At 40.2% G+C, this 15,345-nt stretch overlaps 1 protein-coding gene across 1 annotated transcript in view; it reads left to right on the plus strand.

Moving 5' to 3' along the window:
• Fancm (FA complementation group M) overlaps window positions 1-13,233 on the plus strand; it is a 56,681-nt gene extending 43,448 nt beyond the window's left edge. The window contains exons 17-22 of the mRNA XM_029541166.1: window positions 404-560; window positions 2,668-2,774; window positions 3,718-4,278; window positions 6,988-7,363; window positions 8,462-8,753; window positions 12,545-13,233. Coding sequence (XP_029397026.1) covers window positions 404-560; window positions 2,668-2,774; window positions 3,718-4,278; window positions 6,988-7,363; window positions 8,462-8,753; window positions 12,545-12,719 — 1,668 coding nt within the window. The 3' untranslated portion in view covers window positions 12,720-13,233. The remainder of the gene's footprint in view (window positions 1-403; window positions 561-2,667; window positions 2,775-3,717; window positions 4,279-6,987; window positions 7,364-8,461; window positions 8,754-12,544) is intronic.
• The last annotated feature ends 2,112 nt before the right edge of the window (window positions 13,234-15,345 follow it).

Genomic DNA, 15,345 nt, shown 5'->3' on the forward strand with positions numbered 1-15,345 from the left:
GCCTCGAACTCAGAAATCCGCCTGCCTCTGCCTCCCGAGTGCTGGGGTTAAAGGCCTGCGCCACCAGGCCCGGCTATAGATTTGTTGTGGTTTTTCATCTTGCTTTATTTGTTTGTTTTAGTGTATGTGTTTAAAACATTGACAAGAAAGCCACTTCCTTTAGAGCAACAGTGTAACTTAGTGGCAGTTCTGGGTCACAGTTAACTGTGTTGTTCAGTGTTGTTCCCACATTATACACATGTATTGAAATACCACACTATACACCTTAATATGTACAGTTACAGGCAAATTCAAAATTTTAAATAAAAACCTAAGTATACACTTTCCAGAACAAGAACTGTGAACATTTTTTTTTTTTTTTTCATCTCTGTGGGCTGTCTTCATGTCTCTTGTTTCTTTACAGACTATGGCTCGGAGGTTTTTAGACGACGAAGCAGAGGTTTCTGGAGAGGATGCGGGCTGTGTCTCAGCAGATGAGGATGATGAATCTGAGAACGAGCAGGATTCCTCACTGCTCGACTTTGTCAATGACCAGACCCAGCTTTCACAGGCTATAAATGGTAAGTGCTATCATGACACTTGGTAATTTCAGTGTGTCTGTTATCATCTTTATGAAAAGATGGCTCTCAGAAGTTTGACTTTATGGGGCTTAAATTTGGGATGTACAAAACCTTAATTTGTTCAATTTCCAAAATGCTTCTTTTTAGATCTACTTATTTACAGGCTTCTGAGTACTCAGGTCAGTATGTCCAGCTTCACCTCGGTGGCTCAAGCATCAAATGTTAATTTAACCAGGGTTCAGTGCCTACCTTAAACTCTCTTCTGAAAACGAAGAGCAGGGCCACAGTCTGTTCAAAACAAAAGCATAAAAAGATGTCCCAGTAGCTGATTACAGAAGTACTTAAAAATAAAAATCTCAAACAGTAAGAGAAGGAATGCAGTCAACCAGAAAGCAAAATGTACTGGAAAGCTTCTATGAGACAAGAACATTAATAATTTCTAGTTAAGGAGGAAGTAGGGGAAACATAGGTTTTTAACTTGTTGGTGCTGTTTTTAAAAGCTGTAGTAAAAGGTACTTAAACCATACATGAAATTATAAGAATTTCTCTGTAAATTAAAAAAGCTTTGAAGTCTTTTCTTTGAAAGGCACTGTGCCTAAAGAGAGGTGGGTGTCTCTCCTTCCTTCTAGCCACTACATGGGCTCAGTTGTGCATTACAAGTCTACCTGTCGCTCTGCTCCTGCCACCCACTGAGAATCCTGTGAGCTTTGCTAGCCAGAGTCTAATCATTGTCCCTCACCAGTCCTGTCCTTGCAGGAGCCACTGTTACTCTGTGCACTGTGCAGCCCTCTAGCTGCCCTTCTGCTGTAATGAGATTGTATGACAATGCCAGACTGGGACCTAACTGGTGTCTGCAGTGCCTGCTTCCCTTCTAGGATGAAGTCCTTGTGTGGTCTAGGAGCACTGCTGTCTGTGGGCCTTTGAATTTGCTGTTATCTTTAAATCTTAACAGATTTTACTGAAATCTGTAAAAGCCACATGCAAGACTGAACACCGAGCACACTAAGTCTTATTCTAGATGCTATGAAAAATGTGGAGAACTATGTCCAAAATCACGTTTTTCCTTTAATCTCGTGGTCCTTGGGAAACTTTGCTTCTTTAAATTACCCCAGACTGCAGAGACAGAGTCAATAACACAGACCTGGTCTCTGAAAGGCCAGAATACTGATGAGCCGCCAATCACAATGTATCTCACTTGAGGAATAGCCCATCTGACTCGTTTGCTCGGAATCTGAATGTACTGTGCATGCTCAAATGTTATTTGACCACATTGTTTCCTGAAAGCAGATCTCCTTCTCTGATAAATTGTTTTCTTCAATTGCTTTTATTAATCCACATTGCCAAATGGCTTTCTTTTCCCAACTATACAGTGATTTCGAAGGTAAAAATTTCAATATGATGATCATTATTGTTCTTTTGAGAGTTTTTTTTTTTTTTAATTATTTCTTTTTTTAAAGATAGGCTCTCTCTCACTACATAGTTCTGGCTTTCCTGGAACCCACTTTGTAGAGCAAGCTGACCTCAAACTCAAGAGAGCTGCCTGCCTCTGCCTCCTGATTGTAGGATTAAAAGCATGTACCATCACACCTGACCTTTGACATTTTAAATAATTGTTTTTAGAGTTCTCTCTTTCTTTCTCTCTTTTAAAAATTAAATTTTTCATAAAAACATTTTATCCTAGAAATTATAGGCAGATCTTTCATTTCTTTGTTGGTGTTTTGCAACAGGATTTCACTGTGTAGGCCAGCCAGACTTCAGCCTTGCTAAGTATCCAGGGTGTCATGTAACCATAGATTCTCCTGCCTCGGTTTCTGGAGCACTGAGGTGTATTTGGGTTTTGGATGAGATCTGACCATGTTGCCCAAATTGATCTATACATACAATCATACATCTGGGCATGCGAGCGAGTGTGTGTGTGTGTGTGTGTGTGTGTGTGTGTGTGTGTTTGTGTTTGTGTGTGTATGTGTGCATGCACACATGTGAGTGTGTCTCTTCTCTATAAACCTTTGCTTGATGTTGAGCTAAGTAAATCTGGAGTAGTCAGAGTTAAATGAAAATTTTCATGGAACTGACATTGCTACTTTATTTTTAATTCTTATCTTTACAGATTCTGAAATGAGAGCTATTTACATGAAATCTGTACGTAGTCCATTGATGAGCACTAAGTACAGAATGGTCCGTGAGAAGCATACCAACATGAACATTTTCTCACAGGTACGGATCTCAGAAATGGTAGTGGAGAGTTCCTTGATTGCAGTTTGAAGTACAGTCGTATTAATAAAGCTTCCGTGCTCTTTCTAAACTTAGGAGTCGAAGCTAGTTTGGAGAATTTTACAATGAATTCTTTTTTTCCATCTAGGAGAATTAGTTTAAAGAAAATGAATAGAATTTGATCATCTACTAGTTAATTTTATTGTATGCCATACTTCTTTTGAGTTGTTTTCCTTTTTCATAAAAATGTTTCTAGAAATTACAGGTAGATCTTTCATATCTTGGTTTATTGGTATTCTGTCATAGGGTTTTACTATGTAGCCGACCTTGCCATGAATCCACAGTGCCACATGTCACCAGAGCCGGCCCTGCCTCCCTTGCGCGCCGGCATGTTGTTGGGTTTGGATGAGATCTTCCCTTGGTCCTTGTACTGATCTGTTTTCTTACCGATTTCAGTCCTGGGGATCGAACCCAGGGACTCAGTCCACACACTAGGCAGCTGCTGCACCTCTACCCTGTTCCCCCCACACACGCACTGGTCCTGAACTGTGCATCCTTCCACCTCAAGTGTGCTTGTTCTCCCACTTGGAAGAACAAGCACACAGCAGCAGGCATGGATGGTTAGGATAGCTTTCATGTATAGGCCATATTTTCTCTGTCCATAAACTGCTGTATTCTGCTGGATAATACAGCCACTCATAAAACTTGGCACACGCTTTTCTTACTTACTTCTCGGGCTGCCTGCAGCTGACTGTAAATTTCTAGAAGGTAAAACGTTGCTTGTTTGTTTGTTTATTTATTTCTTAATCTCTCAAGTCCCCATTTTTTTCATAATGAATGAATGTACTTGGTAGATGTTCATTGAATGGAATAAGAATTAGTTCCTCAAAGAATGTAAATTCAGACTAGTTGTAAATTGAACTATTTCTGCTTGTTTTTCTTACAGATTCCTGAGCAAGATGAAAACTATTTAGAGGACAGTTTTTGTGTTGATGAAGAAGAGTCTTTCAAAAGCCAATCAAGTGAAGAAGAAATTTGTGTTGATTTTAACTTAACTAAAGATTCCTTTACAGATGAGGACATGGGACATAAAACTCGATATGCAGTAAAGCTCAAACAAATGAACAAGAAACAAAACTACACACGGCCAAGAAAGAAATTGTCTAGAATTATCTTACCCGACGATGACTCAAGTGAGGAAGAAAACATCACGGAGGACAGAGAACACTCCGGTGCTGGTGGCCACGCTGCTGCTGAGCACACACAGCAGGGCCAGCTGTGGGTTTCAGGGCCATCCGGGTCCTCAGTGCCTCCCAAGGTCCTTTCTGATCCAGCAGGGAATCAGTCATCCAGGCAGAGACCACAGGTGCTACCCAATATAATAGATGCCAATCCTGGAGCCTTGAGCATGAAGGCTCAGAGCCATAATAAAATCAAAGCTGCTTCACCACCATGTATTGCTGTTGAGTCAAGAAAGGAGTGTGGGGACCGTCCAGTTCAGATGAAGGTATGTATGAAGAGGGAAAGTGCCACCACTGCTTTATTTAAAAGTGTTGATTTGGGCCGGGCATGGTGGCGCACGCCCTTAGTCCCAGCACTTGGGAGGCAGAGACAGGTGGATTTCTGAGTTCGAGGCCAGCCTGGTCTACAAAGTGAGTTCCAGGACAGCCAGGGCTACACAGAGAAACCCTGTCTTGAAAAAAAAAAAGAGGAAAAAAAGTGTTGATTTGGTGTGTGTGTGTTGAATTTTATACTAAATAACTCAGTCAAATTAAAAATAGTATTTTGTTTTGTTTGGAACAGGGTCTCATGTAGCCCAGATCAACCTCAAACTTGAACCTGGGCAGGCTGGCTTAGTGAGAGGTGCTGTCATATAAAAGAATGTGACAAAGAGTGATAGAGCAGGACGCCTAGTCTTTCTGGGCTTTGCAAGTTTACAGACATGCTTCTATTCACAAATGTGCATATACCACACAAACATATACTACATACATAATGTTCTCTCATGCACCAAAATTTCTAACCTGATGAATTAATTGAGGCTGTTTGTTGATGTTTAATATAGGATCTTACTATGTAGCTCAGGCTTGTCCCAAACTCATTAGCCCATGTTGGTCTTGGCTGTCCTGGAAGAAAACTCTGTAGACCAAGGTGGCGTTGAACTGAGAGATTCACCTGCCACCACTGCCTGGCTTTTCCATGGGATTTTGCTGTTTTTTTGTTAGCTTAGAGCTCCTGATTGTTTAAACCTCAGCAACAGAATATAATCTCTCTAGTGAGAAATGGTGGTAACATAAAGTTCTGAGGCGTTTTTCCTTTCATAGCAAATCATATACAACCATTTGCATTTCTTTCTGGAGAACACTTGTAGTTATTTATTAAAGATTTTGCCAGCTGTGTAGGCACTATATACACCTTGGCTTCAGTATCACTGGGCTAAAGGGGTCTTTGAGGAATCAGATTTTAAGAAGATTCTCTGTCCCCACCTAACCAGTTCTTGCTTTCTGCTCTCATGTAATAGAATTATTTTTTACACTGAATGTTTGATTTTTTTTTTTTTTTAAGATTTATTTATATGAGTACACTGTAGCTGACTTCAGACACACACCAGAAGAGGGCATCAGATCCCATTACAGATGGTTGTGAGCCACCATGTGGTTGCTGGGAATTGAACTAAGGACCTCTGGAAGGGTAATCAGTACTCTTAACCACTGAAGCATATTTCCAGCCCATTGACTTTTTGTTTTGTTTTTTTGTTTTTTTGAGACAGGGTTTCTCTGTTTAGCCCTGGCTGTCCTGGAACTCACTCTGTAGACCGGGCTGGCCTTGAACTCAGAAATCTGCCTGCCTCTGCCTCCCGAGTGCTGGGATTAAAGGCGTGCGCCACCACGCCCGGCTTTTTTTTTTTTAAAGCAAAGGTTTGGGTATACTTACCATCTTTACATAAGGAACTCATTCTGAACGGGATTCGGCTGCTGGAGAACTTGGGTTTGTTTGGGCTCAGTTCATTTCCAGGGCTCTTAGTTTGTTTCTGTCCTCTGAGCATGTCAGCGAGGCATGTATCTCTTGTTTTCTTTACAGTGCTGGGCCTGGTCCTTGGAGCCTGCATGCGCTAGATTTGTGTTCTAACACTGCTCTACATCTTCAGCTCAATTTTTTTTTTTTTTTTTAAGTGTTACTAAGAAACTGGAGACAACTTAGCAGTTAAGAGCACTTGTTTTCTTGAAGAAAACCTAGGTTCAGTTCCCAGCACCCATTTCTAGTGGTTCCTGAAACTCCTATAAATTCAGTTTGAGGGGTTCATACACCCTTGACTGGCCTCTTTGGGCACCTGCACACATTGATGCACATTCACACACTCAGGCACACACACACACACACACACACACACACACACACATGCACACACACAGATATACATACACATACACATAAGCATTACTAGGGGTGGGAAAGATGGCCCCATGCCATGCAAGCCTGTTGAGTTTGATCCTTGGTTCCCATGGAAAGGTTGCTGTAAAGAATTGATTCCAAATTGTCCCGTGATCTCCACATGTACACAAGGGCATGCATACATTACATAATAATACAATTTTAAAAACTAGATTAAAAAGCATTACTGGGCTTTAGACACAGCTCACTAGGACAGTACTTGCCTAGCTTGTGCAAGGTGCTAGGTACAGTCCCTACTACCACCTTTACATCCCTGCCTGGCCCCAAAAATGAGGAAAAGAAAAAAAAAAATGTTACTTAAGAGTTACAGATGTAGCTTAACGGTAGAACACTTGTTTAGCATGCAAGAGGCCCTGGGTTCACTACTACAAAAGAGAGAAATCCAAACACAATTAAGGTTTGTTTTCAGCTAGAAAGAGTTTCTGGTTATCTAATCTCAGTTTTTCAATACTATTTTGTCTCGAGTCCTTATTCCTGAGATGCACTTCAGTCTGCTTATGTTCCCTTTGAAGATTTATTTTCTTCCCTGTTTGGTTGTAGACTTCACTGTATTTCATCATGACTGTCTAGTCTCCTATTGACTGTTGTCAACTGTGGCTTTACTTTGAACTGTTCGAGTGGTGGCGAGTTTTATCTAGTCACTTTGGTTATGGTGAAGTTTAAGTGATGAAGGTTTTCAGTAGGGAGAGCCAGCATCACATGTGGCATTCATGCACTGGTGCATACTCAGCTGGACTGTGACCAGTGCTTTCCCCTCTTTCAGGCTGATGGTCAGGAGCACAGTGACGACACCTCAGCAGCGCCCTGTTCTCCTGCACTGCTACATGTGACTGAGGGACATCCAGCCCCTAGACACCTGCAAGAAGGAAACAGGGCTTGCATTCTTGTAGACAGTCGTGAAATCACTATGGGTTTGGAAGTAATCTCTTCGCTAAGAGCAGTTCATGGGTTACAAGTAGAGATTTGTCCTCTTAATGGCTGTGACTACATCGTAAGCAGCCGAATGGTAGTAGTAAGGAAGTCTCAGTCTGAAATGTTAAGTAATACCAGCAAGAACAAGTTCATCGAGCAGATCCAGCGCCTGCAGAACATGTTTCAAAGGATATGTGTGATTGTGGAAAAAGACAGAGAAAAAGCAGGTTTGTAGTTTCAAATAGATGTAAGACTATAAACAAAATTAACTATTGCTTAGCTCATTCTTCTGCTGTCCAAGTGTGTCATGTCATATGTAATACCACTATGTTTTCATTACTCATTGCATCTTAATGAGGCTTGTGAAGACTGAAGAGTAAGAAACCAAAGGAAAAGAAGACCAATAGTAAGAAGAGATGAATTCCTTAACAGTACAGCCATGGAAAGAAAGAGGGCTAAGAAGCTCAGGAGTCAGGGTTTGTGGGGTGGGTAGGAAGAGCTGAGTTACTCCAGGCTGAACAGCTTCTTGGTTGCAGGACAGTAAGTGTTTGTGTAATTGGGAGTATAAGTGGTGGTGTACATGACAGGAAAAGGTAAACGTGGGAAAACTGGGTTTACACAGGTCAATGAAACAGGTACCTAGGTCTCACCTACAAATGCAAGCTTGGAAATATGGCTCCAGGATTTCTCTGGTAGTAGCTTAATCACTGAAGCATCTGTGAATGACAAGTTCTTAGAGTTGATGAGATGCATGTTTGCCCTGCTCATCTCAAGGTGTTATAAGGATGAAATAAACTCTGTTATTGAAAGTTGTCGTGGAAAGATTGGGAAACGTAAGTAAAAGGACATAGTGGTTTGTGAGAAAGACTAGTGTGGAAATTGGACAGCATCTCCTTCCTCACGCTTCCGTGGTGGGTCCCTACCTGCACTGGGGTTCTCCCTTGGATGCTTCACCTTTGAGAAATGTGCTCCATTGGCTGGAACAGCTTAAAACAAAGGGAAAAGTAATACAGTAGAAATGCTGGAAACTGACTTTCTGATGAGCTTAATGTAAGGCAACATTAGAAGGGCAACCAGGTATCTTTTTATAAAATAGAATAAATAGACAATTTTATATCAACTAAGTCAATATTTAATTACCTTTTTTGTAAGTTAATTTCAGATCAGATATTGGAGAATCAATTTAAAGCTTAACTGTAGTTTCTCATTAGTAAAAGGTAGCATCACTCAGTGATGACATAGTAGAGTTTATAATAGAGAATACCAACTGTTCTCCCTGATGTTGTCATTAAACTTTTCATTTTCTCTGAATGTGAAAATTTTAGGAGACATATCAAAAAAATTCAGAAGAACGAAATGCTATGACAGTTTGCTGACTGCCTTAGTTGGCGCTGGAATCCGAATCCTTTTCAGCTCTGGACAAGAAGAAACTGCAGATTTACTAAAGGAGCTATCGTTGGTGGAACAAAGAAAGAATTTTGGTATTCATATTCCAGCAGTGCTAAACTCTAGTAAACGTGAAGCACTTCCATTCTATTTAAGTATTCCTGGTATAAGTTATATAACTGCCTTAAATATGTGTCACCAGTTTTCATCTGTGAAAAAGATGGCTAACAGGTATGTCTGTTTTACTAGTATTTTTAAATGGTTACTATTATTTTGTGTGTGTGTGTGTGTGTGTGTGTGTGTGTGTGTGTACGCGCGCGTGTGTGTGTGCGTGCATGCATCTCTCTGCCTACCACAGTGTACACATCAAAGTCAAAGAATAGTTTTTAGCAGTTGGTTCTCTCCTACCATGTGAAGTCTGAGGGATAAAGCCTAAGTGATCAGGCTCAGCAGCAGACACGTTTACCTATCCGGATGGTAAAACAACATAAATGCCTTTATGACTGATTTCTACTTTCCTTATGCTTATCGAGAGTTGTTAGGATGTCTGTCTTGGAATTCCCACTGGTACTTTAGTATTTTTTACATCACTTCCCACACCAGCCTCTCCCAGCTGCCTTCTCTCAAGCCTATCCCATACCCTTCCCAAACTGATAGCCTCTTTTTGTTATTGTTACACACAAATATGTATGTGTATGCAGGAATATATGTAAAGACAACCTGCTGTTTTTCTGAGTATATTGTTTCAAGGCTGACTCTTCTGCACTGGATAAGGGAGGGGGTTGGTCCCTACTGAAGGCAAATTCTTTCTCCTAGGAGTCATTAGTTACCTGTTGTTCTTTGTGAATGGACCCTGGGAAAAATTTCCCCTTGCACACTTGTTCAAGTCTTGTTTATGCAGTCATTTCTATCTCGTTTTTATCCATCCTTGTACTGGTCCAGCTTCTCACCTTGTCTCCCTGCTCAGACACTGTCCTGTCCATGGTCCTTTCTCACCTTGTCTCCCTGCTCAGACACTGTCCTGTCCATGGTCCTTTCNTCAGACACTGTCCTGTCCATGGTCCTTTCTCACCTTGTCTCCCTGCTCAGACACTGTCCTGTCCATGGTCCTTTCTCACCTTGTCTCCCTGCTCACACTGTCCTGTCCATGGTCCTTTCTCACCTTGTCTTCCTGCTCACACTGTCCTGTCCAGGGTCCTATTGCCAGACTTCCCTTGGAGCTTCGTTTTCATTTCCACGATTTCAGGTTGGTTTTTCTTCACTATTTCTGTTATTGTTGTCTTTCTTGTATCCTTCTTTTGTATTTACATTACCTTATCTCATTCAGCTGTTTATGTTCCAAAGGAGTTTAGTCTTTGGGCATGTTTACAATCATTCCTTTGAGTTCTGTCTGGGATCTCATCTAACACTCTCACTAGATGCCATTATTGTGTATCTAGGGATTCCTGGTGTTGCCTGGATTTTGTGTTTATTCTTCTATGTGTATGCATGTTACTCTTTCCTCGTTTTTATCATATGTACTATGTCCATGTAATGAGTGTAAAGTCTTGTCTTAATGATAAAAAATCGTTATATCTCATTTCTCTAGTTACTAAGTGGGTAGTCTGCTTTTATTTAAAATATAATGGTGGGGGCTGGTGAGATGGCTCAGTGTTTAAGAGCACCGATTGCTCTTCCAAAGGTCCTGAGTTCAAATCCCAGCAACCACATGGTGCTCACAACCATCCGTAACGAAATCTGATGCCCTCTTCTAGAGTGTCTGAAGATAGCTACAGTGTACTTACATATAATAAATAAATAAATAAATAAATAAATAAATAAATAAATAAATAAATAAGAAATGGCATTCTTTAAAAAAAATAAAATAAAATAAAATTGTGTCATTTCCCCCTTACCTTCCTGTCCCTCTCATGTCACCTTGCTCCTCCCACTCATAATAATGGCCTCTACTTTGTTGCACACATACACAAAACTATATAAATATAACCTTGCGCTGACCACTTGAATCAACTAATTGGGGCCCATCCCTGGAAGAGATTAATTGTCCCTCTCTCTGAAGTCTATAGTCATTAGTTGCCTGTAGTTCTTAGTCTGTGGGTATGGCCTTGAAAGATTTCCCCCCTCCCACATTAGTACATCAGTTGGTATTTACTTTAGGTACTGTTTAAGTCACCATGGGTGTAGCTTCCCTGTCATTTCTAGGAGACACAATCTCAGATTTCCTAACCTCTGACTCTTGCTATCTTTTCACCCCCTCTTTCCTGATATAATAATTATATTAATATTAATTTATATTGATATAATTATATTAACATATAATTATACATAATTTATAGTTTGTCAGGAGCCATCACAGGAGTAGCTAAAACCTAGCAGGAATCTTTCCTAAAATTAATTTTTCCTGGGCCTTGCCTATCAGAGCAAATCTGTCATAGATTTTAATCCAAGGCAGGCCCATCTCGGGAAGATCAACTGCTAGTTATTAGCTTCTATGATGGCTCCTTACATCTTCTTCTGATAGTTCCTGGTAGCAGTATTTTTATATATATTATATATAATTTATATATTTTATATAATTATGCATATATATAACTATGTGTGTATAAATATGGATGGATGTGTGTATGGATGTGTGTATGTATGCTTTGCCTCCATGTTTGTCAAGTCCCCAAGTTATACTGGAGTAGCAGTTGAACCACAGTTCAACAGCTGGATGCTGAGAATTGAACCTGGATCTTCTAGAAGAATAGCCAGTACTCTGAACCATCTCCCCATTCCCTAGAAGAAGCTTCTTTGTTCGGACTGAGAATTATGTGTGGGTGTAAGGTTGAGTTGTAAAATCTGGTAACGAATTGGGCTCTCCCAGTGAAGCATGAGTTGGATCTCCCCTAAGATCCAGGACCTAAGTAGCCACAGTTGGTTGACTAGGTTCACATATCAGGCATGATTTCTCTCCTGTAGAGTGTGCAGTTAAACAGCTATTGGCTAACAGGATATGAGTGCCACTAACTATTGCATCTTTGGAGATACCTTGCCATGCTAGTTAGTCCACTGTGGTCCATAGGCATCATATCTAGGTAGAGGTGTAGCTACTGCCTGGTACTATGATGTTGATCTTGGGAAGGAGATTTCAGGTCAGATCCTACTTGAATCTTCTGAGGTCTGGGTCTTAAATGTGTGGAGTTTTCAGCATCAGGGGCTTGCATACCTTAAACCTCTGAGAGGCAACGAGGGGTCACATCAGTAATGTTATAGGAGTCCCTTGTCTTCCCCTAACTACTGAAAGGAAGTTTCTCATGCCTGCAACTAGCTAGGGTTCTTTTTTAGTCTGTGGCTCTTATGGGAAGCATTGTCATCCATAGTGGCATAACATCATTTAAGCTATATTTATCTTGTATACATATGTACTATATGTCATCTTAGGTAAATGTAAGATAGAATAATTCTAGAAGGCTTTTTGCAATATATGTTCCCTCTCGCCAGGTGGCTTTAAGTTTTGTGACGTTGACAACAAAAACTAACCTACACACCTCAGAGGTATCAACCCCCAGTCACCTAAGGACTTTCCCCAAAGTCCCCCCCTTTTAAAGTTCCAGTCTTCCAATACCAACAATCTCAGCTTCAGGACCCTACAAATGAGTAATTTGGGAACGATTTCAGAGATGTTTATTCCAGTACAGGTCTGAAGTTTTACATTTTTGTAGATGACTGAGACAGTCCCATTATGTAAACTATGTAGATCATGCTTTCCCCAAACTTTGCTTCCCAAATGCTGGGATGGTTAGGAGTGCAGGACCATGCCCAGTATATTGTTGAAGGTTTAAACAAAATAAGCTTCCGTGCTGTTGGCCTAATGCTCTTAACTACATGTGTAGTGGAAGAAGGTTTGAGTGTGTGCTGGTGACTAGATAAAGCACTTCCTATCAACTAGGCGAATGTTCTGCCACTGAGGTGCATCTCTCATGAGCTATGACAAAATAGTAATTGCATAAAAGCCAACTTCACTGTTTCTTTGTTTTCAGCTCCCCTGAAGAAATCTCCACATGTGCGCAAGTAACTCATCAAAAGGCTGAAGAGATCTATAAATACATTCACTATATATTTGACATGCAAATGTTACCAAATGATCTTAATCAGGAGAGACAGAAATCTGATACATGCTTAACACTTGGAGTCGCTATGAAAGAACTCTCATAATGCTAATGTACTTCAATAATCATTGTAGTTTGAGATGACCAGTTTAAAATATGTAAATATTTCATCTCTTAATGATCTTTATATTGTATATACCTTTTTATTTATACACTATATAATTTATTTTTAAAAGGAAATCTTTGATGTCCCATAATCATTTTGATTAGATTGTGAAACAAATTTTTATTGAATAAATCAAGGTTATGTGAAGTGTTTGGTTCAGAGCAGTTTAAGCAACTAAGTAAGCCAAAGGGCTGGGAGATGTTCAGCTGCCTAAATATTGGCTGCACAAGCCTGACAACCTCAGTTCATCGCTGTGCTGGCTGGTCTTATGTCAACTTAAAGTAGTTATTGATGGGAGTAGACCCACCCCATTGTTGGTGCTATCCCTGGGCTGCTGGTCCAGGGGTCTATAAGAAAGCAAGGTGAGCAAGTCATGTGAAGCAGGCCAATAAGCAGTATCCCTCCATGGCCTCTGCATCAGCTCCTGCCTCTAAGTGCAAGCATTGCTCGAATTCCTGTCCTCCCTTTCTCCAATGAAGAGACTATGATCTGGAAATATAAGCCAAATAAACCCTGTTCTCCACAACTTGACTTTTGGTTATGGTATTGCATCGCAGCAATAGAAACCCTAAGACAATACAGTGCTGGGGACTTCAGAAAATGGAGGCTATCAGGAGTTTGCAAACACCATATCAGGATGGCAAAGTTGGTGAGCTCCAGGTTCATCTTTTGTCTCAAAAATATTCCATGTCAATATCTGGCCACCACACAAATAATGCTTGCCTGTGTGCTCACATCTACATTCATACACAGAAGAGATGAGTCATCTTTGATGACATACTCCTGGAATACATGCACATTGTAGGTCAAGGCAGTAGGCTAGCCTTGGCTACAAACAAGATCCTGTCTCAAAAGAGTATAAAAGCAAGATGTATTTTATTTAGAATTTTTACAAGAATTAAGTACAATGATCTATTATTGGCAAAAACTTTATAATAATCTGTGCTGTATGTGAATTACATTATGTAACATTTTAAGTGTACTAAGTATAGGACCTGAAGAGATGGCGCAGAGGTTAAAAGCACACACTGCTCTTGTCTGTCCAACACCCCCATCAGGTAGCTTAGAACTGCCTAACTCCAGCTTCAGTGTATCTAATGTCTCTGGCCGCCTTAGGCAGTGCACTGACATTGTACAGACACACATACTAAATCATGCATATTGAGTAAAATAGATGTGAAACACATGACCTAATAAAGTCAAATGTTTAATATCATTACCACCAAATAAACCTTCCATCCAACTGTAGTCCAATATTTAACATGAACTTTTGTTTTGACTCATGCCATATGTATATTAAGATGTGCCTCTGTTTACATGTGCAATAAGTATGAGACTTTGCCTGTCTCTATGCTTTCTCCCAGATGTACTTCATTCTACATTTGTCAGAAACTTCAGAACTCATCTATTTCAATTTGTGTTATCAGATCATAAAAATGAGGCCATGAAACTAGCTTGTTCATATTTACACTACCCAGATACAAAACTTTATTTTTTAACAAAAGGTACTCACTCAATTCTGAATTTTGGTCATCTGGGATAATTTTTTTTTTTTTAAGATTTATTTATTTATTATATGTAAGTACACTGTAGCCGTCTTCAGACACTCCAGAAGAGGGAGTCAGATCTTGTTACGGATGGTTGTGAGCCACCATGTGGTTGCTGGGATTCGAACTCTGGACCTTTGGAAGAGCAGTCGGGTGCTCTTACCCACTGAGCCATCTCGCCAGCCCCCTGGGATAATTTTAAAACCTGGCCTCCTACATGCCACTGATCTCTTAATTTTCTGTTCAAAACAATGCTATAACCAGAGAAAACGTATTCAAACCTATCGGTGTGCAGTTAGCAATTACTTCTCAGATCCAAAACCACATATTCTGTATCTATGTATTTTTTAAAAATTGTTAGCTGTAAAGGAAATGGCTTTCTTCTAAAACATTACCTATCACCCCAAACATAGCATCATGTTATATATTGACAACTCAAACTCCATTCTGTTTAGGGTGACTCTAAAAGCTTTCTTTTGTTCTACAGCTAGCAATAACTACAGGTTATTTGGGAGAGAGGTATTACTGGGGATTGAACCTGGGGCTTTCTGCATGGCAGACAAGTGTTCTAACAGCTGTCTCCAGCCTCCTCCCTCCACTTAAGAACTTTTTTTTAATATTTTAAAAACATTTATTCGTGTTTTCTTTATGATTATGTGTCTCCGTGTGTGTTTGTCCTCTATGAGAGCAGCAAGTACTCTTTTGTTTTTGAGACAGGGTTTTAGTTGCCCGGGTTCCTCCTCCTGCCTCAGTTTCCTGAGTAGCTGGCATGAATTATCACGACTAAAACACCGAGCCTAGAAACTGGTTTAACTAAAAGCCTTGTTCTGCATAGTGAGCCCACCCAAGGCCAGCCCAGTCACAAGACGCTGACTAGGGGAGAAGAGAGACTCAGAATCTCTCTCAAATAGGAATGAATGAGTTATTTTTGACTATATGACCAGTGTGTTGTTAGGAAGCAGCAACAAAATGCATTATTTTCTAAAAACAAAACAACAAATCCAGAAACAAATATTTCC

The sequence above is a fragment of the Mus pahari genome, chromosome 7, assembly GCF_900095145.1.
Source record: "Mus pahari chromosome 7, PAHARI_EIJ_v1.1, whole genome shotgun sequence".
Lineage (NCBI taxonomy): Eukaryota > Metazoa > Chordata > Mammalia > Rodentia > Muridae > Mus > Mus pahari.